This window comes from Talpa occidentalis, unplaced genomic scaffold, assembly GCF_014898055.3.
Source record: "Talpa occidentalis isolate TD23 unplaced genomic scaffold, MPIMG_talOcc4v2.1 talOcc4.4, whole genome shotgun sequence".
NCBI classification, from domain to species: domain Eukaryota; kingdom Metazoa; phylum Chordata; class Mammalia; order Eulipotyphla; family Talpidae; genus Talpa; species Talpa occidentalis.
The window spans coordinates 110,857,038-110,884,886 of record NW_023604295.1 but is presented as its reverse complement, the minus strand read 5'-3'; the positions used below and the strand labels follow the sequence as shown (position 1 = coordinate 110,884,886).

Genomic DNA, 27,849 nt, shown 5'->3' with positions numbered 1-27,849 from the left:
TGCTAACGTTGCATGGTTTAAGAAGATACTTTGGTATCTTCTTAAAAATCTTGAGAATAGGGCCTCCCCATGGCGCAGCAGTTGAGCGCTGGGTTGCGAAGCTGCCCGCAGCCTCTGCTGTGCCGGTTTGATCCCCCTCCACCAGCAAGGGTCCCACATGGTGCAACAGACTTATGCCGTGCCCGCTGTTCCCCTCAGCAGTGTATTTCGTCAGTCTGCCTGCTCTGCTCCCTGCTCTGCTCCCCGCTCTGACTCTGGTGAATTCTCTCACCCTCCCGCGCTTCTGACTCTGCCCAGTGCTTGTATAAATAAATAAATAAATCTTTAAAAAAAAAAAATCTTGAGAATAGCTGATTTTTAATTTGTGACTATAGGATTGTACCCTTTTTAATTATGTGCAATATTAGTAGATTCTACAAACTATTATCTCTGCTTATGAACCTGTTGGCTCTTGGGAAATGAATTGTGCCATATATAAAATACAGCATTTTAAGCTGAGATTATAAATAGTCTCTGACTGCCAACAAAGTCATATCTTTGTAATGTCCAAGTTCTGTATGACATATTTTTGAAGGTTGAAATTGTAATAACTGTCATCTTGATTTTATATTGAAAGGATCCAAATGAATTATGAGACTTTTTTGGTGAAAGCTTTGTTAATCAAATACTAATGTAAGAAATAGAATTTTTGCCCATGGATCATGAACCAAAATGAGAATGATCTTAGAACTATTAAAGAATTTTTTTATCTTGAATTTAACTGTTGGAAAGTTCTAGTAAATACTCCGAAAGAGCATTTTAAAAAATTGAAGTTTTTTTTTTTTTTTGAGGTAATGCTTATAATACTCTATATGATTTCTGATATGTGACATACATGGTATAAATTCATACTTTGTCAGATGTATGTTATCATATTATGCCCACCACAAAAATAACAGTGATCTTCCACCATAGTCCATTGGGCCCCTTCCTCCTATTTGTTCCTTAGCCCCACACTCTCCTCTAGTAGCCTTCCTTCTGCATTCAGATTTCAAGGGTTTGTTCTAGTTTTGTTTTATCTGTTTCTTTGTTTTCTTTATATTCTACATATGAGTGAAATCACCTGATAATTGTCTTTCTCCTTCTGACTATTTTGCTTAGCATAATCCCCCCAGCTCCATCCACGTTGTTGCAAATAGCAAGTTTTCATCTTTTTTTTTTTTTTAAGATTTATTTATTTATACAAGAACAGGGGTACAGGTCAGAGGCACGGGAATGTGAGAGAATTCACCAGAGAGAGCGGGGAGCAAGAACAGGCAGAGGACTGAAGACATTGCTGAGAGGAGCAGCAGGCGAGGCAGGAGAGCTCTGCCACTCCATGTGGGTTTCTCCCTGGCCAGCTGGGAATCGAACCTGCGCTACAGAGGCTTCTCTGCGGACAGCTTCACAGCGCAGCACTCAACCCGCTGTACTGCTGGGGAGATGCTTTTATTTTATTATTATTATTATTATTTTAATAGCTGAGTAGTACTCTATTGTGTATCCACACCACATCTTCCTAATCCACTCATCTGTCCTTGGGCATGTAGGTTGTTTCTGTACTGTGGCTATTGTAAACAGTGCTGTATTGAACATAGGACTGGTGTTTTTGTATCCTTCGGCTAGATACTTAGAAGTGGACTTGCCATATCATGTGGTAGATTTACTCTCAATATTTTGGAAGCCTTCATACTGTTTTTTAATAAGAGCTGGACCAGTGTACATTCCCAACAGCAGTGAATGGGGGCTTCTTTTTCTGGAGTGAGCACTTCTTAATAGAACACAGTCCTACCCTGTTGTAGGTTCTTACTGAACTATGACTTGGCCACTCCAGTTCAAGCCCAGGCCTTCATGATTAGCAAAGCAGTGTGGGGTGAGTGGTCTTAGACCTCAGCATGGAGAAGCAGCTACTCTGGAAACAGAAAACTGTTATCTAATAGCAGAGAAAAAATCTTGGAACTGACCATGTGTCAATGTTTTGGCAAGGAGAAATATGTGATTTTATCAAATAGTAAATAATGCTTAAAAAGAAAATACATTCTTCTCATTGCAAAGTAAGGGGTGTAGTGAAAAGTGGATTTTATTTTGTTTTGCCTTTTAGAAGGGAGTAGAAGGCATCAAAGTGGGTGTTTAGTCTTTCAATCTCTCCATTTTCTTCTCTAGGAATAACTTAGATTATATTGTCTAGATTGTCTTCCATATTCATTAAAAATTTGTTTTAAGCTGTTATTCATGACAGCAATAATTACTTCTTTATATGACATTTCATCAATTAAAAGAATACTTAAGGTAACCCCCAATGGCAAACCGAGTTCTGGAGTCAGTCATTCAGTACTTTTTGAGCATCTGACATGTTTGACAGATATTTGGTTCTACAGACATATACCCTCAACAAATTGAGGAAATGGAAAAAAAAATCAGTTCTTTTTCCTGAATGAATTAACAGTTGTTTAGAGCTTGGAACACAGTTCCCCATTAATCTTGACCACGTTCCAAGGCCCTTCTGTCAACATCTTTGAGACCACAGTGAAGCCATATGAGAAAACTAATAGACAAAGCATGAAATCTGGGTCCCAGAAATAGACTGCCTACATGGAGAGGATAGAACACCTAAAAGAGAATGTAATATTTGACGATTTATGTGTTGATAAATTTCTGGTTTACAAAATTTAAGATGCTTTTCTACGAGATGACACTAGAGGGCAGTATGTACAGTAAAACCTCATAATGGAAGAGGTTCCTAAAATCTTTACATTTCTTGTTATGTTTTTTATAAACGCTCAAATAACACCCCTTATCTCTTTATTTCAATGCATACACAAAGGGAAAATACATGGAAATTATATACTGTAATAATAAAAAATACATTAAGAGGAGAAAGAATTTTGTTAATAGCCAAAGTAAAAAGTTAGAAATTCAAATTATATTAAGATTTCTTTTTATAAAAAAAGGTTCTCATTTCCTCTCCTCAACACCTTTCTTTCCTTTAGTTTCTTCTGGATTTTATGTTCATGGTTCTAAATAATGTGTGCATAATTGTATTTCTTGAGGCAAGTGATTAGTTGGCTTATTTTATTTTATTTTATTTTTTTATTTTTTTTTTTTTTTAGAGGCATGTTTTTATTTATTTATTTGTTTGTTTGTTTGTTTTTTGTTTATACATGCACTGGGTACAGTCAGAAGCGCGGGAGGGTGAGAGAATTCACCAGAGCCAGAGCGGGGAGCAGAGCAGGCAGAAGGACCGAAGTACACTGCTGAGGGGAGCAGCGGGCCGCAGGAGAGGTCTGCGCGCCATGTGGGACCCTCCTCCTGTGGCCGGGGAGCAGCCGGGGATTGAACCACCGGCGTCGCAGAGGCTGCGGGCAGCTTCGCAACCCAGCGCTCAACCGCTGCACCACCAGGGAGGCCCTAGTTGGCTTATTTTAAATGAACTGCCCCAGACACACATATATCTGCTCTCCCCAACTCTAACTACTACAGTAAAATTTCACTACATAAAAGTCATTGTTTATCATATAATTATTATAAATTTAAGTTTTCATCATGACATTTTTTATATACAAAGAGTGGGGAGAATGATGCAAAGAACATATTTATTTGCACGTTTCACCCAGTTTCAGCAGTTTTTTGTGCTTGATTATCTAAGTGTACCTCCTCCTCCTCCTAATTATTGTAAACAGTTTAACATCATCTCATCTCATCAGCATCATTTGCATTATTATGACAGTGAAATATTGTTTAACATAGAGCTGGTGATTACATTTCCTTTTATTGTATTTTATTTATCTTGAGCTAATAATTACCATTTAAAAATTGCTTAGTGTTTTTATTATCATTAACTTTGAGAGTCAGATAAACACACCCACATATCTTCTAAATAAATAAAATTTAAATAAATGGTCTAATATATTAGATAATCTATCCTTTTTTTTTTTTTTTGTGGGACCCTCGCCGGTGGCCGGGCATTGAACTGGTGCTAGAGAGGCTGGAGACCCTATAATCTATCCATTTAATCCTCCCCCTCCCCAACATCGGTTTTACAGCCTCCTCCCTCCTGCTTTAAGCTAGACCTGTTATCCCTTAATTCTGCTGAATATTCTCTTCCGGGTCTTCAGATATCTCGAGACTATTTTTCCCCTGCTTTATTATAGATTTCCCTAATTCCTGGGTCTATTTTCTGCTTTCTTGATTTGCTGCTTAAGTTATCATAGTCCATTTTCTATTTGTTTCCTAGAAAGAATGTAAGGGAATTTTATATTTTCAAACATCAGAATTTTGAAGATTTGCTCTATTGTCTTCTAGAAGTGTGATCTTCTGATTCTTTTTCCTTTGTGAGTGAATTTTGTGCCCCATGAGTCACACAAGTCACTTTCATGAAGGGTCCTTAGATTGCTGATTTTGGCTCCTGACTATACAGCTTTGTGTCTTTGAAGGAAAGTAGCTGTAAACACTAAGAATACTGGGGTCTGGAGTTGAGTTCATCTTTATATCAGGTTGTTATTCTTTGTATCTCATAGTATTTTCCTTCCATTCCTTTGTAAAAAGCCATTTTTCTGCACATTCATGATGCCGTGGCTAGGTACCGGTCTTTCACTGTGATGGGGACGTGGAAACCTTTCAGTCTGGAGACTGTGTCACTCAGCTCTGACAATGTATCCCCACTATTGAACATGTCCTCTCAGCTAATTTTTGAAACTACTATTAAATGGATATTGGCTCTCCAGATTAATATTTTTTTCCTTTTTCCGTCACTTTGTCATTTTATCCTTCTGTCCAGAGGATTTATTTTATTTTTCAGTTCTTCAATTAGACTTTATCATCTTGTGTTTTTGAATACCATTTTCTATTACTGTCTTGTGAATGCAATCATGTAACATCTATTTGAGTAAATAAATTATAATACTCTTAAATATTATTTTCTGCATTTCCCACTCTTTTAGATTTTATTTTTATTTATATAATTCTCTCTGATTTGTGTCAGAGGTTTGTCCGATGATTGCTGTATGACTTGATTGTTTTTATTTCAAAGTCAAACATTAAAAAGCTGATTGGAGGGGCCTCCCTGGTGGCGCAAGGGGTTAAGACACAACCTATGAAGCTATCTGCAGCCACTGCAGCACAAGTTGGATACCGGCCAGGGAGTTGTCCCCACATGGTGCAGAGACCTCTCCTGTCTCACCCCCTGCTCCCCTCAGTAGTGTGTTTCAGTATATCTGCCTGTTCTGTTCCCCACTCTGTTTCTGGTGAATCCTCTCATCCCAATACCTCTAGCCTGTACCCCAGCTCTTGTATGCCTAAATAAATCTTTAAAAAAAAGAAGCTGATTAGACACTTGATGGGGAGATGCTTATAAGACATGAGGGTTTTGCAAGAGGCTGATTGCATCTCCTTTCTCCAGGGAAGCAACTTAGTATTGGAGCTGCTTGATTTCTGAAGGGAAGTAACATAAACCTGGCTGTCAATGTTCTGGGAGCTAGTTGATCCTCATGCTTTATTACGGATTTTCTTCTAATTCTCTTGGTTATAGCTTTGGATGCCACTATACTGTCCTGATGTGATCAAAACTCATTTCAGTTTTCTGGCGCAGTGTGCACTGGTCACAGGCTACATGTGAGAGGTAGGGATCCTGGAACTTTACTGCTCTGTAATTAGAATTTTCATTATTCCCAGTCTTTATTCTTCACCCTGCCTTCCATAGCCCCTGTGACTTCCTGGTCCTGCACTGTAAGTATTCTGGACTTGCCGGTTCCCTCTTCCTCCTCCAGAGCTTCTTCCTCCATTGGGTCATCTAGCACCACATCTTTCAAAAATGCATCCATATCCCCCATCTGAGTCATCCTTTTTTCTAATTCTTTGTCTTATGGTTGTGTATCTTTATTTTCTTTATGATCATTTTAGTGGGTTTGAGCATGGGCAAGAGATGAACTTTTGTTTAACTAGGCGGTCAAAGAGTGCTTAACACAGTGAGCCAGGTCTGAGTTTCCTGCCTTGCTTTCCCTGCCTGTGAGTTTGGGTGTTATTAAAGAAAAGGTTATTTGTGAAATTGCTAATGATGGTAAAGAAAACTTTATTTGAGGGGGGATTATCAAGGTAAGTGAAGGGGTCATAGTAGTGGGTCTTCCATTGAGGGAGAGAGATTAGGTTCAACTCTGAAGACAGCACAGGTAAGTGAGTGGGGGTGGGGAGTGAAAATACATGGAAAATTACAAAAATTAGCATCAGGGGTGAAGGAGTTCTAGATAAACCAACCTTACAGAATTATTGCTGAAGACAGGCCAAGGTGATTAGTCATCACTTGGGGATGGGGTGGAAGATGAGGGACCAGATCAGATAGCAAGTGTGATAGAGGATGGAGGAGTCTGGCTAACCTGACTTAGCAGGGTTTTTGCTAAACTTAGACATTACAAAGACAAAGACAAAGATAGAAGCTCAAAAGTCATTTGAAAAGGATCTCAGAGGTTGGTCAAGAAGAGAATCTTTGTCAATGACCAGGTCAACTTTTGGGGATTTAAAAATAAAAATAGAGAAGCATAAAAGCCAATGTGTTATTTGGGAACAATAGAAGGAAGGATATAGATAATAGATAAATTATGGATTATTAATTTGCTAGATTTTCATTAATAGCTACTGAACTTTATGCCCTTTGAAGAAAAGACATCGTAAACATATCAAGTTATTCTATTTCGTTCATTTTTGAGGATATGATCTGCTTGTATATATGCATTGGTTACATGTAATAAAATCTGAGAGGCTACTAATACCTTTATATAGCATCATTATGAGATTCCTCACTGAAATTCTCACTTAGATTTGCTAATTATTAAAGGTCAGAGAAAGTGGAGGAGAAAGAGACATTTGGTGATTTTCCAAGCTATGAGTGACAGCACTTTTTTAAATCTAAAGTAAATATACATTATGAGTAAATAAAAAAGTACATGAAATAAACAAAGCTATCATAGTCTTATATATCTAGGAAGTGAATTGTTTTTTGTGTTGTGCTTTTCCATTCACTCTGTTATACATGGACTTCTGATGCCAATACCTCAGTGCCCAGGGCTTGCTAAGATGGTAAAGCAGAGATATGATGAGAGGTAGGAGAGAAGTGTTCACTTGAACAGAATGCTTCCTGGTGGTCCTTGATGGGTTTCATGCCAGTGATGGACCCCAACCTGGTAGAAAAAATGGCCCTGGGCCAGGCCCAGGCTCGCTGCACTGCATGCACTACTGCCGCTAGGCTGGTATCTGTGAATGGCAGGGCAGGTATTTCCAGATTGTTGCCTTGCATGGTTCTGTAGTTGAAGAATGAATTGAATGGACCAAATTGCCATTCCAGTTGTATGGGCATTGCCAAATGTCAGTTTTGAGGCCTTTTCAAGTTTTCACACTGGTTTACCGTTTATTCCCAGTGCTTTCCTTTCATTTTCCTTGGCTATGTATTTAATGTCATAAAGACATTTAGTTTGATAATGTTGATTTCAAAGAATGTGTGTTTCACCAGTATTGAAGATTTTACTGTGCCAGTTCTTTAAAAGTCAATGTCTATTCGGTAAGGGTGGTTTTTAATATAATGCATTATTATTTAATCAGTGTCCTGTGTCTCCTCTGGTTTGTGAACCAACACAGAATTATGGTGTTGCCTCAATAAGGAGTTGAGACTCTTGACGTCCAGTGAGTGAGAACTCAGAAATTGTTCACAGCCCGAATGACCTGCCGATGGTAAGCGCCTTGGCAAGCACTGTGAAGAGATTTGGGTTTCAGAGCTCTCTGATGCTGCCCAGCGAAATTCACATATGCTTTCTGAAGAGATGATCCGAAGATGGGGTTCCAGATTACTCCCTCTTAGTTTGGCATGTTGCTGTTCCAATCCAAAAGGAAGATCTTTTAACATGTAGTGTTTTCTTCTTACAACTAATGGTACAATGGAATTTTTCATATTGAGATAGAGCCATTCAGTGAAGCTGAAACCAGCACATCCTCTTTGGCATATCTGCTAAAGAACAGATTAATGGAAAATAAAAATAGGGTTCCATGGCTCATTTTAGCCCCACCCCAACTATGCTGTAGATTAACGCCACTTCAGTATTTCCCTGTTTCTTTCCTTCATCCTGATTTTGTGTTATTTTGTCTTAATTTTCTTATGAACCTTGGATCAGTGAATGTACTTTTTTTCTCATAACATCATCCACCATTCTAATCCTCTTGATTCCTTTCACGTAGACTCCAAAGTATCTCTGTGGTGCCATTATGTTTCCTAAGCACTAGCTCCAAGTTACTGGGGGAGGATTTATTTTCAAGATTTGGCATTTGAATGGGTTGGACCAAAACACCCAGAGTCTGTTGACTGCTCATTATTACACAGAGGGGACTTGATATGGCAGGAAACCTGAGTGCAGTGGCTGTGAGGGATGGTTACCAGTGACCGGCAGCTTGCCTGAAGATCTGGCATGAGTGGATGGTGCTGCATGAGGCCCTGCATGCCAGCTCTGCTTTCAGATTGCAGAGGGTGGAATTGGCACTGATGCTGCACTGGGCCAGGATCTCAGCTATGTACTAGACTTCATTACATACCTACCATCAGATGGGAGAGTCAACCCAATAGCTTTCCATTTCCCTATCGGGAAATAATTCTGGGAAGATGTTTGGCTTTATTGGTGCAGCACAAAAAGCTACTTTACTGGCTAATGGGGAGCAGCAGACATTTGGCACGTGGAAATGTACACACATGCACATGCCTAAAGGCTCCAAATATGTATCCGGTGGGAGCCTTCTGGCTTTTCACTTGAGACATTTCCAGGGCAAGGGGGGGGGAAGCCTCCCTATAGGCTTTTTTTTTTTTTTTTTTTTTTTTTTTTAATAGAGGCATGTTTTATTTATTTATTTTATTTGTTTGTTTTGTTTTTACATGCACTGGGCACAGTCAGAAGCGCGGGAGGGTGAGAGAATTCACCAGAGCCAGAGTGGGGAGCAGAGCAGGCAGAAGGAGCGAGGTACACTGCTGAGGGGAGCAGCGGGCGGCAGGAGAGGTCTGCGCGCCATGTGGGACCCTCCTCTGGTGGCCGGGGAGCAGCCGGGGATCGAACCGGCGCCGCAGAGGCCGCGGGCAGCTTCGCAACCCAGCGCTCAACCGCTGCGCCACCGGGGAGGCCCTCCCTATAGGCTTTTGAGGCTTGGACTGCTTTCTGCTCCCACACTTGCCCCCAGTAGGCAGCACCTCCCCTTTTGGGCCCTACATGTCTATCTTAGGTCTGCTTAGCAACAAGCATATTCCAGCAATTGTAGCTCAGATGCCAACTTTTTGCAGTGCCTACCAGTCTTGTGGGCAACATTAGACTCACAGAGGAGCAGGGACTAGGGAAGCGATGATTTCCTTGTGTCAGGGTAGTAAAAGCAGGTGTTCAAGGCCTGTTTACCCATGAAACATCACTTTATGATGCATCCAAGGGCATCTGTTTGAGTCCTGTTTCCCTCCCAGGTACTTCTACCCTTCCATCTTGGAAGTCTGTGCCTCTATTCCCGAGTATCTAGCCAAGGCTCGTATGTTTCTTCAAAGTCGGTAAATAGGCATCAAGATCAGAATGGAGGCCCCTTCCTGAACTAACGCCACGTCACACATTTTTATTAGGTTAGGTTCCCTTAGTTGGGTTATCTCTGTATAAGAAACTGTTTATTCAGATGCACTGAAATTTACACTACCTCCCTTTCTATCAGGCGCTGGTTTTACAGTTTTTAGATGAGTTCAGTTATAACAACAACAAAACAACAGAAAGTGGGGGAGCATAAGCTATGTTTCCAAAGAAGGGAATCTGTACAATTTCTTGTGATGAAGGACTTCACAAATTTTGAGTGAATTGAATTGAATTTATTTTACACAAGGAAATTGGCGATGGGCTGCCTTTTTTTTTTTTTTTTAAAGATTTATTTATTTATACAAACACTGGGTACAGTCAGAAGCACAGGAAAGTGAGAGAATTCACCAGAGCCAGAGCGGGGAGCAAAACAGGCAGATTGACGAAATACACTGCTGAGGGGAGCAGCGGGCGGCAGGTGAGGTCTGCACACCATGTGGGACCCTCGCGGCAGCTGGGGATCGAACTGGCGCTGCAGAGGCTGCTGTCAGCTTCGCAGCCCAGCTCTCAACCACTGCACCATGGGGGAGGCCCAGATGGGCTGCCTTTTGAGCCTGCCCCAAGCCTCGTGACTACCTCTGTTGGTGTTTCTTGAAAGACACTGCCCCAGTCTGTTCTTAATCTTTTTAGTGTTTGAAGATTTCATTCTTCTTTTTTTTTTTTTAAGATTTATTTATTTATGCATACAAGAGCTGGGGTATAGGCCAGAGATGTGGGGGGTGAGAGGATTCATCAGGGAACAGAACAGTCAGACTGACTGAAATACACTGCTGAGGGGAGCAGTGGATGAGCCAGGAGAGGTCTGCTGTGCCATGTGGGTAGCTCCCTGGCCGGCCAGGGATCGAACTTGCGCTGAAGATGCTGTGCATTGCTTCATAGTGCAGTGCTTAACCCCTTGTGCCACCAGGGAGGCCCATATTATTCTTTTTAAAATCAACTCATGAAAGGTGAACTTTATACATTAATATAAGCACACCTTGTAAGTTAGTAGTTGGTGACAATTTGTCAATCAAGGTATTAGGCAAATTTATTCATGTTGCAAGTCGGTCTCCCCTTACTCACTCTATATCTCCCCTCCTTTTCTATCGCTATAGGTTAGTGTTGTGAGTTTAGAAACTTTATAGGAATGAATTGTACACTGTTTATGCTCTATATCTGGCTTTTGAGATTCTATTTTCTGATAAACTTAATTTTTAACCAAAATTGCCACTTAAGTGGCAAGAAATACAACCTTGGTTGAATATAATTCATGTCTGTTCTGCCCTTGATGAAGCTATTGAGGAGCCTTTTTTCCTTGATAGGAGTGTGGCCAGGGAGTGACGGTCCTGAGTTGCCCAGGATTGGAGTTCCTTGGTGGTGGGATTTTCAATGGTAAGCAAGACAAGTCTCAGGCAAAGTGAGTGAAATGGATCACCCCAGCCCCATCTAGCAGGTGCTGCAGAGCACATTAGAGACCCCAGGTGTATGAATTTCTAAACAAGAAAAAGGGCATTTTATGTTTCTTTCTCTTTTTTTGTTTTTAAAGATTTATTTATTTATTTATTTATTTATTTATTTATTTATTTATTTATTTATTTATTTATACAAGCACTGGGTACAATCAGAAGCGCAGGAGGGTGAGAGAATTCACCAGAGCCAGAGCGGGGAGCAGAGCAGGCAGAAGGACCGAAGTACACTGCTGAGGGGAGCAGCGGGCGGCAGGAGAGGTCTGCGCACCATGTGGGACCCTCCTCCGGTGGCCGGGGAGCAGCCGGGGATCGAACCGGCGCTGCAGAGGTTGCGGGCAGCTTCGCAACCCAGCGCTCAACCACTGCGCCACCGGGGAGGCCCCACCTCTTTTCTTTTTTAAAGATTTATTTATTTATGCATAGAAGAACTGGGGTACAGGCCAGAGGCGCAGGAGGGTGAGAGGATTCACCAGAGACAGAATGGGGAACAGAACAGGCAGACTGACTGAAATATACTGCTGAGGGGAGCAGTGGGTGAGACAGGAGAGGTCTGTTTTGCCACGTGGGTAGCTTCCTGGCCAGCCAGGGATCAAACTTGTGCTGCAGAGGCCTCGGACAGCCTCATAGTGCTGCATCTTAACTCCTTGCGCCACCAGGGGGCCCTGTTTCTTCCTCTTGAAGTTTTCAGTGACCAGAGACCCTACTCGAGGGTCCTTCTGGAAGCCACCTCCAGCTGGAGGCTTGTGTCCCTTACCGGATTGCAAGGGAGTTTAGACATTTTTTTATAGTTTGGTTTCCTATTTTATGAAAGACATATTATGTTTTATTACTTTTCTACTTTCCAGGATACTATTTTAAAAGCTTTGACATTGCCAACATTTCATACTTTGAAATGTAATCAAGATTATGAAGTACATATTTGAAAGCACTAAGATTAACAAAGAAAAGTAATGATTATTATTTCAAGGTGCTTGGTTTGATGGACTCAAGCTTGATTATTCTGATATGTTTAATTTTCAAAATCCCGTCAATTTTCAACTGAATTGCAAGGCATTGTTTTAACATGGCTCCTCTGAGGATGTATGCTTATCTCTCATTTACATCTGAAAAAATTTATTAGCTGGATGTTAGCAGAACACATTCACCTGTTGATGTTCAAATGAACTATACTCTCTCAGCTTTCCTTTTGGGGTGAGTGAAATCCCTGGCAGTTAACTGTGTTATGTGATTGGCTACATAAATTTGGAAATATGATAACTCTTATAAGCAAGCAAGATTGCAAGTGCAGTGTTTCTTAAGTAATGTAGGGGAGGAGGGGAAATTTCTCCCTTCCCCTTTGGAGACCCCGCTTTGATGGGTGTCTTGGGCTGGCTGAATAATCAAATTAACATCAGACAGATTGGCAGGACAAGAAAAATAAATTAGATTTCGCATGTATGGGGAGCTCACAATGACATAAATGCTCCAAAGAAGGAAAATGAGGGCTATTTCCTAAGCCAAGGAATAAATAGAGACCAGGCGCTTCAAGGACAGGAAAGGGAGACTTCCATGAGGAAGAGAGGGTGAGTCACCTCATAAAGACCAGTTGCCCTATATCAGATGTTTGCCTTGTCATATATATAGGTTATTCAGATAAAAACCTTATTTCTGGTAATAACCTTAATTCTGGGTAAGATCCCCCACCCCTTCATTCTTCTAGGTAGTTAAGGGGCCGCCACAGTGTCTTGTGAACCTGCAAGGCTTGACTAAACTCAACACAAAATAATCTGCATGCCAAACTGGCATGTCTTGAGAAATCAGTTTTAAACATCTTGGGGAGGCCTGTTGTGAACATCTACAGTAGCTCTGGGGATGATAAGGCAGTTTTGGGGTATATTTGTTAGCTTTACATATTCAAACTTTGGGAGACATTTTAATGCTTCTCTTCAGAGGGGGATCCTTGTTTTTCCTTTAAATTTTTTGATTTTGAAAAATTATATTGGTAAAGTATAAACATGTCATTAAGGCAAAATTTAAACAATAAAGAAGTTTAAGAAGCAAAAAAAAGGAAATTTCTTCTTTTTTTTTATTATCCCTACCCTGGTCATATTTATGGCTAGCCATCCAGAGTTCTTACATATAATTAATTTCAGTCTGTAGTTGCCTTTTTTTTTTTTTTTTTTTTTACTTAAATGGAATCAGACCATAGGTAAATGTTTTTTTAAATCTGCCCCAAGCATATATTTATGTTAGAATATAACAGTTTACTTAAGTTATTTTAAAGCAATGTGCAGTGGTGGGAAAACTATGGTGACTGTACCTGAGGGGAGAAATCCTATATTGTGAAAAAATAAACAAGGATATTTTAAAAAAATTAAATAAAAATTTAACATTGCTTGTAATTTATTTTTTTTTTAAACTATAAGGATTCAGTATGGAGATTCAATAAATTTATTTAACCACTTCCCTGTTAATGGTTATTTAGGTTACTGTTGTTTTCTTGTTATCTTACCTTGAACATATTTGTATATCTCTGTTCATATTTGCTATTATTTTTCTAGATATATAAAAATAGATTTGCTGTGTCAATTGATAAGTTGAAATTTTTTATACATAGTGTTAAATTGGTCTTGCACAGACTGTGCATATTTATCCTCAAAGTTTGAAATTCTTTGAAAATTTGAAACAAAAAAAAAGAATAATGAAATTTGGCAAGCTCAAACAGCAAATTGGGAATTTGGTCTGCTTTTAATAAAATTTATATATTTGATTTGCATTACACTTTTCAGAAAAATAAGATATGTGGTATTTACCAGTTATAATTTCCTGGCCTTTATGTGAACTCAGAATTAGAATGAATTTTAATATTTTTCCATGATTGGTTGCTGTTGTTTTCATTTAGTAAACACTAGTGAAAATGTGTCAGCATAAGACAGTTAAGAAATTGTCTCCATCTAAAAAGATGTTTCTTAACAAAGTCGAGATTAGAGATCTAGTTGTTTATCATTTCTTAATATATCATTTTTCATTCTTATAACCTACAATTTTTTTTCCCAAATCATTGACTCTGTGGATTATTATTATTTTTTGGTAGCAAATGAATAACTGAAAGCCAAAGTGTTGCCAAGTCTTTGTTATTTTTTTTTATGAGGTGATAGTGTCACTTACTAGTCTGTCAAGAAGTATTATCATGGGCCTCCCGGGTGGCGCAGCGGTTGAGCACTGGGCTGTGAAGCTGCCCGCAGCCTCTGCAGCGCCGCTTTGATCCCCGGCTGCTGGGTGAAGGTCCCACATGGCGCGCAGACCTCTCCTGCTGCGCCCGCTGCTCCCCTCAGCAGTGTACTTCGTCAGTCCGCCTGTTCTGCTCTCTGCTCTGGCGAATTCTCTCACCCTCCCGCGCTTCTGACTGTACCCAGTGCTTGTATAAATAAATAAATAAATCTTTAAAAAAAAAAAAAGAAGTATCATAAGTAAACTGAAACTGCTATACTTATCAGAGTAATTGAGACAGAAGACAGTTCCTAAGATGATGTAGAGTTATTCTCCTCACCTATTTCACTGATTTCTCCTTAATATATTCTGTTAAGTTATACAAACCTATTGGCCTCATTGGGTAGAGATGCAAATTATGAAATCAGATTGCTGGGAGTGTGAACTGAAACCCTGTTTGCTTGTGATGACACTCATATAACTTGCAGATGGTACCTGCCCGAAGGGCTTTCAATGCTTTGATGTGATTTTAAGATTTATTTTTAGAATTCTGAGCAGCTCTCCATTTGAACTCTATCCCCTTGACAAGTACTTGCTGTTAGCACCCAATTTCTGCTTTTACTTCTTGCTCCCTCTTTTCCGCTGATTGCCAACATAAGCTAAGGCCTGACTTTGCAAAATAAGACTTCAGAATGCATTTATTTATCCTCCAAAAATCTCTGAATATCTACTACATTCCAGGAGCTATGTTACGTTCTGCAGGCAAAGATTAATAAGATCTGGGTCTCCCAAGGGCTCCCTGTGTGGTGGCGGGATAGACAGATGCACATATAATTGCATTTGTTAGATAAGTGCTGTAGTTCAGGTCCTTACAAACAAGCCACAAGATAACTGAATAGGGAACAACCAACATAAGAGTCTAGCAACTTGAAAAACTCTTCCTACAAAAGTATTCGCCTCCCAGAGTACCACTGGGAGTAGCAATTTCGCCAGTCTTAGAAAAGACCAGCAACTCTGCTTCTCAATCCAGCAACGTGCAGACTTGCCAAACATTAGGTCACAAACTAAGATCATCTTTAAATGTGCTAGGCTGTCAAAGCATTTAAATCAGCCAGCAGTCTGGGGTGGGCAGACCTGATTTGTTGAACAGCTCAACATGTCCCTGAAGACATCCTTCTATTCTGTCATTTCTCCACATGGGCAGCTGACAGCTGTGACAGCTGCACACTCTGCCCTTGCTGACCCAAGCTCATCCAACAGCTTCCAAACTCTGCTGGGGATGTCTGTGCCCACAAACTCTCATCCTTCTCCACGTCCTGCACTTTTGTTCACCTGCCTCAATACTCCGTGACTTTGCTAGGGAGGGATAAACTGAGCCATGAACAAGGCACTTAGCATGCAGGCTTCCCTTGTCAGGCCTGGAGAGCATGAATTTCATGTCTCATATTGAGGCTCATTCTGTTCTTGGAGTCTCTATGGGTTAGGGGGTTTGGGGCAAGAATTTCATCATACTCAGAGATTCAGATAGAGCTGGATTCTCAATGTGAAGACATTAAGATAGTTAAGCAGTTTAACCTTTATTTTTCCTAAGTATTCACAAGAGTGATAGAGTATAGAACTCTGTAAGCAAATGTAAGAGTTCTTTTAATAAGTATAAATAAAGTTCTAAGTATAAGAAAGCATTATATCTTAGTTTCAACATAAAAAGTAACAGGAAATATAATTTATTTTTCTTAGACTCAAATGTGAGATTTTTCCTTCCTCTCCTACTCAATACATACACACACACACACACACACACACACACTCACCTTGCTGTATCCCCCCATTTATATTGCCATATTTGATAGATCAATATTCACTTTACATTATTGTGACTATGCAAATGATATTCGTAGACGAACCAGATTATTTGCAGATTACTTTCCTTGTTTGCCCCAAGTTAATAATTATTTATTTTTTCTAATTGTTTGATTTTTTAATGTGCTTATCAGAAATTCAGCCCAAAACTCTTTGACCTGACAGAAAGAATTATTTCTGGCAGGGCAATTTATATTTGTGTTATTCTGCTTTGAATTTCAGCTAATGGTTTAACTTTTACTCTCATAATCATGAGATCCTGGGGTTTATTTTGTTCATCTTTGAAGCTCCAGAGTTCCCAGTTTAATGCTTTCTAAATAGGAGGACTCAGTAAAATCTTGCTTTTTAGGAGGGACTTTGCTTCTCTAAATTGGAGGTGTGGTATCTTTTGTCTCTGTCTGCCTACTGCAATGGCGAGAATCAGAATGTGAGATGGAGAAACACCTATTAATAATGAAGAGTAAATTCTTCACATCCTTTAAGAGATATCACAAAACCTAATTAAGCCTGAGTTATTAATCCTGTAGACTACCATGAGCTTTTCATGTTGGAGTTCAGCAGAACTTTTCAAAACTTTCTAAAATGCCTCCACCATCCAGTCCTTGATGACATTACTGGGTGAGGGAGTGCCTTAGGCTACACCATTCACTGTAACTTCAGCTCTGATTTCTTCTTGGTCTTCACAACATCAAATTCTAACTTTTTCTAGTTATTACTGTGGAAGAAATGGAATTTCCTTTGGTGTGTAGATCTAGAAACTGTCAACTACTTTAATTTGCTATTAAGCTTATTGCAGGCGATGATAGCTGGAGTTAGCGGTTATGGCTGTTACCTCAACCACGAGAAGTTGTTTGAGCTTTATGGAACAAATGATTTAATCTAAAGCAGGAAATGAGAACAAGCTCAGTAAGGTCACTGTGAGTTTAGCTACAGATGAGGAGATTAACAATAGGTGTGATTTGTGAACTATTGTGGTCTCCTACAATGGTAGTTTCTGCCCATTTTCTTAAGGTTGAACATCTTTTGGCCATAGAGGTTTTCATTTCTGATGGGTAACAGGCTCTGTAGTAAAGTCTTTTAGTACCAAGGAAGTGTTTATCTCTTTTTACATTAAATGCCAACAGATACAGTGGAGAAGATTTGTAGTTTGTGATAAAACTTGGAATGTGCTCAAATCCAGTTTTGCTGGAGACCTTTACTTCTCCCTTATCATGGTAGCTACCGGGTCATCAGTATTTTGTCTATTTTAGCTAGAGTTCAGGAAAGGAATTATAGCACAGTACCTGAATGCAGAAAGTGCTTTTTGGTTTCCAATGACTTGATGGTTCTTTCTTAAAGTGAGTCTCATTTCCTGATTTTATATTTTCTCTTCTTCAATAGGAGAATTGCAGGGTTTTTTTTTGCTACCACTTTTCACCATATGAACAGAACAGAGAAATAAACAGAAAGGTGATTTTTGGTGGAGAAAATAGAAGCCTGAGAGTGGTAACAAGGGATAAAATTGTGAAGAAGTGTCATTTCTAGAAAAATCAAGGAGCAGGAGAAACCTGCAACAGAACTTGGAATGCTAAGTTGTAATTAGATGGGAGTTGCAAGATGTTGTAATGGGCTTCTGTATTAATCATAGCCTAATAGGAAAACAGAAATTTTCCTAGATGTTTTAAACAGTCAGGATTTATTATGGCAATTGGATAGAAAAGGGTTTGAAGGGATAGTGGAACAACAGAAGGAAGGAGAAAAGAAGGCAAACCGAATAACCGCTACCACCCTGGGCTGGAGAAGCACAGGGGAAATCACTTTACCTAGAATGCAGGATGGTTGGTCTCCCAATGTCGCTGATGGAAGTGAGCCAGCACTCCCAGGCCACTGCCACTTCCCTGTCACTGTCACCACTGTCCACATGGCCAGTGTCTCCACTGTGTCAATGAGATCACAGTCCCCAGTGCTGCTCTCTCCAGTACATGAGACGCCTTTAGAAAGAGGTTACTTCCACCTTCCAGCCCCCCTTTCGGTGCTCCCATTGGTGGGACCTAATTGCAAGCCAGTTGGCAAGGGAACCTGAGAAATGAAGTTGGCAGGGTCTCAGACTATTACAATACAGAATAGCACATAGGAGGGATTGGAGCTGAGAAATTAACAAGCCAATGACTAATACAGCTTCCTTTTAGGAAAAAAAGAGCTCAGGTCTCTCTGTGGTCTTTATGAACCTAGGTTTAAGGCAGAGTACTGTAATCTTGGGCAAAGGCCACTGTAATAGTAAGGCTGGCATTTGAAATCCCAAAGGAAGGTGTGGTCTGTGGGGGGGACATGGATGTATCTGGAAGAAATTTAACCTCCACCAGAGGGAAAGTTTCTGCTTAAGTTCTCTGCTTTCATTAAGGATTTATATTTAACATCAACCCATGGATTCATTTTGGTGGATACTGTTTAAAAAATTAAAAGGAGAGACAAAATCTTCAATGTAGGTGATGTTTTGTTCTTTATAGGAATTTGAAATGAGTATATTTCACATCAAAATATTTTCAATTCAAGTAAACCAGTGATTTATAAAAGCAACAGTGTCTGGTTGCATATGGTGTTGGCCCAGCATGTAAAAGCATCAGGGTCTATTCAGATCCTTGGGACAGTGTATTCTGAGCAGCAGCCCCTCTATATGTTCTATAGTCATATGCTGGTGTTAAGAAGTGTGTGACAGCGTTTCTCTTGTTTTATACTGGTTCATTAAAGTAAGTGTGTCACGTACCATAGATTATGATCCTCTAATTCTGGGCACTGAGATCTATTTTTAAAAAGCAAAAGCAAAAGAAAGGCTGTGCTTTAAAGTGGAGCATGTAACTCACATACAAAGCTCAGGCCAACTTTGGTGGTGACATTAGTGGAGAAAAAGGAGACATGAGAAAGGCTGGGTTTTGGGGAAGATGTCTAATTTAGTCTGGACTTGGTAATTTGTGTTTGTCTGTGGGCTCTGCAAGTGAAAAATTGCTAGCATGCTATTAGATTTTCAGTGGAACCCTAGGGGACCAGTCTTGATGGCGTGTAAATTTAGGATCAATAAGTTCTTAGTTTAAGTTAAAATCTGAGTAAGGGATGGGACAATAGTCATCTTGGAATGTTTTAGAATAAATCATTGAAAAGGAATCACTTTGCGGGGAATGTGCTAAACGTAAGTAAGCATCCCTCCTGCCTCTCTTCCTGCGCAACCACATTATTCACAAGTTTTAAACTTAAATTTGTGCTGTTGGTTTAAGGAATCACAAAAGGTACATCAAGTCCCTGTTTAGTTCAGAGCATGAATTCCATCTGCCAAGTAACCAACCATTGTTGGGGAAGATGATTGGCGACTTAAATTTGGACAGTGGAACCCTTAGATTTGGCCAAGAGGGGTGTACTCTGGTCTGCCCCCAGCCATGCCCCTTCATATGTGGTGAGAAGTCCACAGGCAAAGGTCAAATACCCAACTTTGGCCACAGAGCACACGCTTCCCCCTTACATATCACACTGCAGATATCAAGACCCAAATACTCTGCCTCAAAGGCCAAAGTAGAGTCCACTTCCAGAGTCTACACTGGCCACTTCCCTGGTTCATTCTCCCAAGGGCAAATTGTGTTACCAGAATGCATACTTGCATTTGAAGATTGGCTAGGGAGAGGTGGGGGACTAAAAGGGCATGGGCTGCAAAAGAACATTTTTGCACTGGATACATGTTGAAATGACAAGAAGATTTTATTTGAGCTACTGTTGTAGAGGAGAGTGACTTCAGTATAGGATTGAGCTCTAACTCCAAACATAGTGAAAGCAGCTAGAGATTTGCAGTCAACAAGCAGAGTGGAGGGGTCAGTGGGTGGAAAATTACTAAGAGAATATGAAGAATAGGAGATTTCTTGCTAAACTGGCTTAACAGGATTCTTGCTAATGCCAGGCCAAGGACTTGAGATTAAGTGTGTGGGGAGGAACTTGATCACATATCAAGAGTTGGGGGACTCTTGTTAAACCAACATAGCAGGATTCTTTGCTAAAATGGGATTCTGAAGGCCAAGAGGCAGGTAATAGGCCAATTCGAGGGGTGGGTGACTAGAGGACTCTAGACAACCTGGTTAACGTTTGGTCAGGGAGAGTCTTGATGGAACTTGTGCTTGCAGGTGAGGTGTCATGTCCATGACACAGGGTCCCACACAGTGTAAGAAAGCACCAGGGATGGAAGGAAAATGGGGCCAGATACCATGTATTCTAATGTGGAAATATGAAGGATCTGAGAGTTCTAAATTTACACCTGGCCTTCCAGCCAGTTTTCCTTTGAGGGACTTGAAAGGCTGATGCTGGTAAGAGTGTGAAGTTATCTGGTGAGGACTCCTTCAGCTGAGGAGAAACTTCAGAAACAATGCGGGGCTTCAGGAGGCACTGAGACAGCAGGGTGGGGAGGGACAAGACCCTGAAAAGGAAGAGAAAATGGATGCTTAAACTGTGGTGGTTCTGAGCAAATGGAAGGGAAAGTGAGGGAAGAAATGAGTCATCTCATAAGTGAGTCATCAAACTTTACTCCATACCAGGTCCCAAATAGACTTGCGATTGATGTCAGCAAATTATGTTAATTTTTAATATATGTTTCCCACATTTGTTTGGTGTGAGCTGTTGCTTTGCACCCTTTTATTTAAAATCATACACACTCGTATGTTAAGGTAGAAGAATAAAACATTGAACAGCTTGTTTGATGTAACGCTTTTAAATATTTAAGTGTGTGGCAGGTGGGATCTCTGTTTGGACTCTGGCCTCTGGCCTCAGGCCCTGTGCTGTTAGAAAGGGACCTGCAAAGTTATTGACTGAACTACAGCACAGTCTCAGTAAGGGGACTTGAGAAATTTCCATGTCCATGGGAGAATGGATAGATTCAGTATGTGTAACTGAGAGAGGGTTATATGGGACCGATTAAGGGGCAGGTAAAAGGACTCTTGAAAGACAAGGGGATACGAGAGAAGAATATGGGTTCAGAAGATTCCATGAAGTGTTTTGAGTCAGATGGCCTGCCAAAACTGATTTGAATGGACTAGAAATATGCTGTCCATAGGGATGCTTATGGAGTTTGTTTATTTAGTTAGAACTTAGCTTGAGGCAGTGAAGGCCCTGCCCAGTCACTAGCATTGTTCTGTTCACATTTTCACAAGTTACCCCAAAAACTTTAGAGAAAATGACCTGATAGATTTGTGTGGGTAAATAGAGAAAATTCATGTTACAAGTCTTTAAAAATAACAGTGAACTCTGCAAATAGTCAGTGATGACAGATGAGGCAGCTTCTTGCCTGATTTTTCCTTAAACATTTTTATCACTCTCCATTGGGGTATTTTTTCTGTGGGCCCACATTTTATGGGGCCCTAGAAGTTTTTTTTTAAAAAAAATTAAAGCCATCAAAACAGATAAGCTCATGCCATTTGCAGCAACATGGATTGAGCTGGAAGGGGTTATGCTAAGTAAAATAAGTCAGGAAGATCAAGAAAAATATTGGATGGTTTCACTTATAGGTGGAATATAAAGAAACCCAACAAAGGGTGAGGAAAAAGACAAAACTTGCAAACTGACCTTAGATCTGAGGCTGGTAGGGGTGGGAAAGAGGGGGGGTCAAAGCAGAGGAGGAAGAGCACAAGGGACTGTGGTGTTGGATCACAGGTGATGTGGTGGGAGAATTACAGGGACTACACCTGAGGGGTGAAATCAAATATTGTACATAAGGAACAATGATGTAAAGAAAGTAAATAAATTAATTGAAAAAAAAATAGAGAGAGATTGCCTTTGTAAGATGTTTTAGGGACTCTCCTTCTCTTTTCCAAATTAAGGCATGTTGTCTTCCTGAGCAGACTCGGTTCAAGTTGGGTGATACTAAGGTGTCTGTGTTGGGAGTGCACAGGGTAAGTATTCAGCACAATCAGTTTTGCAGCAGAACCGTGATCTCCTTGGTGCTTTATCATTCGTCAGTTAGAAAATTCTGGTCCTCCCGGAAGTGTTGTTTTTTTTTTTTTTCTTCCCAGAGGTTTTTAGCTCCAGATAAATGACCCAAACTTTGTCAGTAGAGTAGGAGTGATGAAACATGTTATCTTCTCTTTTTGCCAGTTTGTATGGGAATAAAGGAAGAAGAGTTCATGGCCCCGCAGAGGGAAAGGCGCACATCAACACATACGGCGAAATGTCGTCTCTCTTCCTCTTATCTGTTATTTCAAATTGTCTCCATAGCCAGCAATCTGGCATCGTTTGCCAGCATGAACTTTATTCCATTTGTATGCCAAGTTGCAATTCCCTTTACAATGCACTTTAGAGCTTAAGATCTATCTGTCAGCTGTTATTTAAAGGAGCAAATAAATTTGTCAGTATTCGGTAAACACAAAATAATTCAATGTAATGAAAGCGCGAAGCCAAAGTTGTTAAATGTAAGAGCCAGTGAAGATAACTGTATAAATTTGTGGCAAAATGGATGGAGCTGGAAGGGATTATGCTAAGCAAAATAAGTCAAAAAGAGAGAGATAAATACTGGATGGGTCCACTTATATGTAGAATATAGAGAAACCAAACAAAAGATCAAAGACAAGACGTGAAAGCTGACTGTAGATCCCAGGGATCCAGGAGGGAGGTGAAGGGACAGGGAGATGGGGAGGGGTGAAAACAGGAAGGGGACGAGCACACTGGACTATGACTAAGGCTACCAGAAGGGGATGTGGTGAGGTGAGAGGAAGGAGGGCAGAGGGGGTCTAATGGAGGGTTACTGGGGCTTTGGTGGTAGGTGTGGTGAAATAACGTAAAATTGTAGAGGTAGAAATTTGTATCCTTAAGACATATACTATGATGTAAATCAACATTACATCAATAATATAAGTTTAAACATAAACAATGTAAATTTAAAAAAATAAAATGAAGCTAGTGAGTCATTTACACACAAGTCACTTTTTTTTTAAAGTTTTTCTTTTTCCATCATAAAACGATATTTTTTTAAAGATTTATTTATTTATTTATACAAGCACTGGGTACAGTCAGAAGTGCGGGAGGGTGATAGAATTCACCAGAGCTAGAACGGGGAGCAGAGCAGGCAGAAGGACAGAAGTACACTGCTGAGGGGAGCAGCGGGTGGCAGGAGAGGTCTGCGTGCCATGTGGGACCCTCCTCTGGTGGCCGGGGAGCAGCCGGGGATTGAACTGGTGCCGCAGAGGCTGCGGGCAACCACTGCGCCACCGGGGAGGCCCCCACAAGTCACTTTTTAATGGATTTACCAGAGGTGAATTGATTTTCATTTCTTTGAAGCCCACCTTCAACTCTTGTTATGGTGATATTGCTCAGGAGTTGGAGAGTTAAAGAACTCATTTCCTGAAGCACATCAAATGCTTTTCAGTAGCTGCTCAGTGTCCCCACTCATATGTTAGCCCATGATAGCCCTATTGAAGTACTTTAGATCTGTTAACCTTTTTTTTTTTTTTTCAGTATTTTTGAGTGTTTACCATCTGAAGCTCTAAGAATGCACTGTGCAAAATAACATATATTTTAAAATCTTTTCCAGAGATTTTAGTATTGGAAGAATCCAATAGAAAGCCTATTTTAATATGGTCTTGTATATACACACACATTATGTCTTTATGGTACATGTATATCTTAGGGAAGAAAGTAGGAAATGCTTTCTGAGGTAACAATGAATGGGAAATGTTTCTGGAACATTAGGTCCCTTAACTGTCTCTATTAAAGAAACCCACCACTACGAAAGAGCAAACTAAACAGAATTCACATGGATGTAGGAGAGAGCTTCATGCTCTCATTTTTAAAAATCTGTGTTGCTTTTTAGTGCATGTGTATAAAGTCTTCTTATATTCTGCAAGCTTTTTTGCCAGATTGCAGTTTTGAGGATCTCCATGCTCTTTTCCCTTTTCTTCTTACTTGATTAAGTTATGCAGGTAAAGCCGATATTTCCTCATCACCTACTTATATGAATGAAAGGTTCATTAGACCTGGGCCTGTATCAAGCTCCCATTCTGTTCCTAACACAACCTGAGTGGACCTAGAGAGTGGCCATGAAAAGGTTTAGAAATAATCATTTTTAGTTCCTTCTGTGCTTTACTGATCTCCACAGAGATGAAACTCAGACCCTCTGCATTCTTTGAAGTACTGAAGGCAGGGTTTGTGACTTCTTGCTTCTCTGCTCTGCATTTTGACTCTTTGCTGTGGTGCACCCAGGGTGAGCCAGAGAAAGAATCAGCCAGGTGCCACATAGCAATTAGCAGCAGTCAGCCATTGGTGTTTTGTCAATGACTCAAGGGCCCTGAGCCAGATCCCCATAGCTAATACTTGACCTATTTTGGTTTTACCATCTCCCCACTCCAGTCTCTAATCTTCCAGCTTGATTCCTGCCCTGACTCCTATGGATTGGACTCTGGTTCTTCCTCTCCTGGCCAATGGCCTTGGTTCACTATGTCTTCAGTGGAAACGGTGTCTAACTCAGGTTTGTGGGTTCCAGTGCCTACCACTGGTCACTTGACCAACCTAGAAACTTTTTGGGCAGCAACAACTTCAGTTTGATAAAATGTCTTTTTTTAATCCAAATTCTCTTCTTTTTTCATTCCCCTCCTATTTTTCTTTTAAATTTTGCTGACCATCCAATTCAGTATGGCGTTAAATTTCAGGTGTGCAGATGAGTGTTCTTTTTGATGCTAAAAGTCAAATATATATGCTAAAAGGTCAAGTAAACAAATATATACCCATTTTTAGATGTCAGTCTTTTCATTCCTGATCATTGAGAATAAAAGCCCGTTATCAAGACAGAAGTACTTTCTTCAGCACTTTCTCTCTACTCAGTATATGTCCTCCAACATAATCTTATTTGATCTTTAGTTGTTTAAAAGCCTTTCTTGATTAGTTGATTTCTCATTGATGTACTGTTGGCATTACAGAGTATATATTTGTTTGAGAGACGTGCACTAGTGTTAAATAATTAATTTTTATGAATTCTAATGGAGAATATGTTTTATTCTGCTAGAAGCATTTATTTGGTGCTTTCCTCCCCAGTAGAAGATGGATTTTTTGGGGTACCACTTTATATTTAAAAAACACAATTTGGGTCACAAAATCACCTGTGTCAGGGACATTTTAGAAATTCTGTACTCCATATTGTCTTAATTCTTCTCAGTTATAGAAGTAAGTTCTTCCTGATTGTATCTCCTCCCACAGAGTCAGGAAACAATTGCTTTACCACATCCATCATTTCTGTCTGCACATTATCTTGTTTCAAAGGTTTCCCAATTAATCCTGTGGAAGCTAGAATCACTCATAATTATAATCCTGTTATATCTTCTTTATTTCATGATGTGCTTGTTAATTCAGGTCTGTCCTACAGTGGTCTGTAACTTAGTGCTATTATCAGCTCTTTTGTCTTTAAAAGCCTCTTGTCTAGCATTTTGACAAAGATTGATTAACTGCACTTTGTTGAAATCGATCATTTTGAATTAAAAAAAATCCATGCTGTATATTTGTTCTGGCTACTTTTGCATGATTTCACTTTTTTTCCCCAGTTAATCAATCTGCCAAATTGGTAACTTTCCCCCTTTTGGCTTCCTTTCTCTTGCTCTTGTCTTTTTAAAGAATTGTCTATCTCTTTATTTCTTCTGCTCTCTCTTAGGCAACATCTCCAGAAAGAAAAGCCGATTGCGATGGAATAAATTATCACTTTAGAATCTGGCTACATTCTACTTCCATTTCCCTTTTCATAAAATGAGAAAGAGGTTCCTTCTACTTGGTGATCTGTCCCTGAGCACATTTGGGGTGAATGCTTCATGATTGATTGTCAAACTCCTTGCAGACACTATAATATGCTTTTTTTTTCTTTTTAAGATTTATTTATTTATACAAGCACTGGGTACAGTCAGAAGCACGGGAGGGTGAGAGAATTCACCAGAGCCAGAGCGGGGAGCAGAGCAGGCAGAAGGACCGAAGTACACTGCTGAAGGGAGCAGCGGGCAGCAGGAGAGGTCTGCACGCCATGCGGGACCCTCCTCCGGTGGCCGGGGAGCAGCCGGGAATTGAACCGGCGCTGCAGAGGCTGCGGGCAGCTTCGCAACCCAGCGCTCAACCGCTGCGCCACTGGGGAGGCCCTATAATATGCTTCTTAGTGATAGCCTTAAACTCCTGTATTTTAATCTTGTCAAGTGGATTCAAACTTCAACACCAGGATTCTTTTGTACATAGTAATATTTTCTTTTCTTCTCTTAGGTACTGACTTTAACATCGACAGCTTACCTCTTCCTCGGAAAGCCTATCACGACTGGGCCCTTTTTCATGAAGAGTCTCCAAAAAACAATTACAAGCTCTTTCACAAGCCTGTCATCACCTTGTTCAACTACACGGCCACATTCAGCCGACATTCCCACTTGCCATTAACCACCCAGTACTTGGAGGGCATAGAAGTCCTGAAGTCACACCAATACTTGGTTCCTCTGCAGTCCAAAAACAATCTCAGAAAAAGACTTGCTCCGCTCGTGTATGTACAGTCAGACTGTGACCCACCATCAGATAGGGACAGCTATGTTCGAAAGCTGATGACATACATTGAGGTTGATTCTTATGGGGAGTGTTTACGAAACAAAGATCTCCCTCAGTCACTGAAAAATCCAGCCTCCATGGATGCTGATGGCTTTTATAGGATAATCGCGCAGTATAAATTTATCCTTGCTTTTGAGAATGCTGTGTGTGATGACTATATCACTGAGAAGTTCTGGAGACCTCTGAAACTGGGGGTGGTCCCCGTCTATTATGGATCCCCCAGCATCACAGACTGGCTTCCAAGTAATAGAAGTGCTATTCTTGTCTCAGAATTTTCTCATCCTAGAGAACTGGCAAGCTACATCAGACAATTGGATTATGATGACAGATTGTACGAGGCCTACATAGCATGGAAGCTGAAGGGTGACATCTCTAACCAGCGACTTCTCACAGCTCTCAGAGAACGGAAATGGGGGGTACAAGACATTAGCCAGGACAATTATATCGATGCATTTGAGTGTATGGTATGCAGGAAGGTGTGGGATAATATTAGGCTTCAGGAAAAGGTAAGCAACTCAAGATTTGGTGAAAGGGTGCTAGAATGGCCTTAAGGCAGTCTGTCATTCTGTCTCTCTCTGTTGCAACTGCCTCTTGACTGGCCCTCATTCCTATCAGAAGGGTAGGCTCTTGAGGAAGGTAAACTAGTTCATTGGTGTCCTTTGAGGACTATCATGAAGTTTGCTGGTCATATCCTTCTTCCTAAAGACCTTAAATTCTCCTGTGTCATTTCTTTTTAAGGACATACAGTGCCGGGTATGACATGGATCTTGCAGAAAGAAGGAAGAGTTTAAAATAGTAAAAAATAAATTGAAGTTCTAAATCTCCTCCACACATCAAGCCTTGAGCTTCTCTATCAGTGCCACTTGATTTACAGTCATGCCCTACAGGCTGCCATTTTAAAACTTTTAAAAAAATTAAAAAAAATTTTATTTATTTAAGCATGCAAGAACTGGGGTACAGGCCTGAGGTGTGGGGAGTGAGAGGATTCACCATAGACAGAGTGGAGAACAGAACAGGCAGATCTACTGAAATACCCTGCTAAGAGGAGCAGCGGGTGAGACAGGAGAGGTCTGTTGTGCCATGTGGGTTTCTCCCTGGTCAACTGGGGGATCAAACTTGTGCTGCAGAGGCTGCAGATAGCTTCACAGTGC

The 27,849-nt window shown here is 40.4% G+C and overlaps 1 protein-coding gene across 7 annotated transcripts in view; it reads left to right on the top strand.

The window, feature by feature from the left end:
• The window catches only part of FUT10 (fucosyltransferase 10), a 77,007-nt gene that overhangs the window by 31,351 nt on the left and 17,807 nt on the right, over positions 1 to 27,849 (top strand). For all 7 annotated transcript variants that reach the window (XM_054700858.1, XM_037526027.2, XM_054700857.1 and 4 more), the window contains one exon: positions 26,369 to 27,204. In XM_054700858.1, the coding sequence (XP_054556833.1) occupies positions 26,369 to 27,204 (836 nt within the window). The remainder of the gene's footprint in view (positions 1 to 26,368; positions 27,205 to 27,849) is intronic.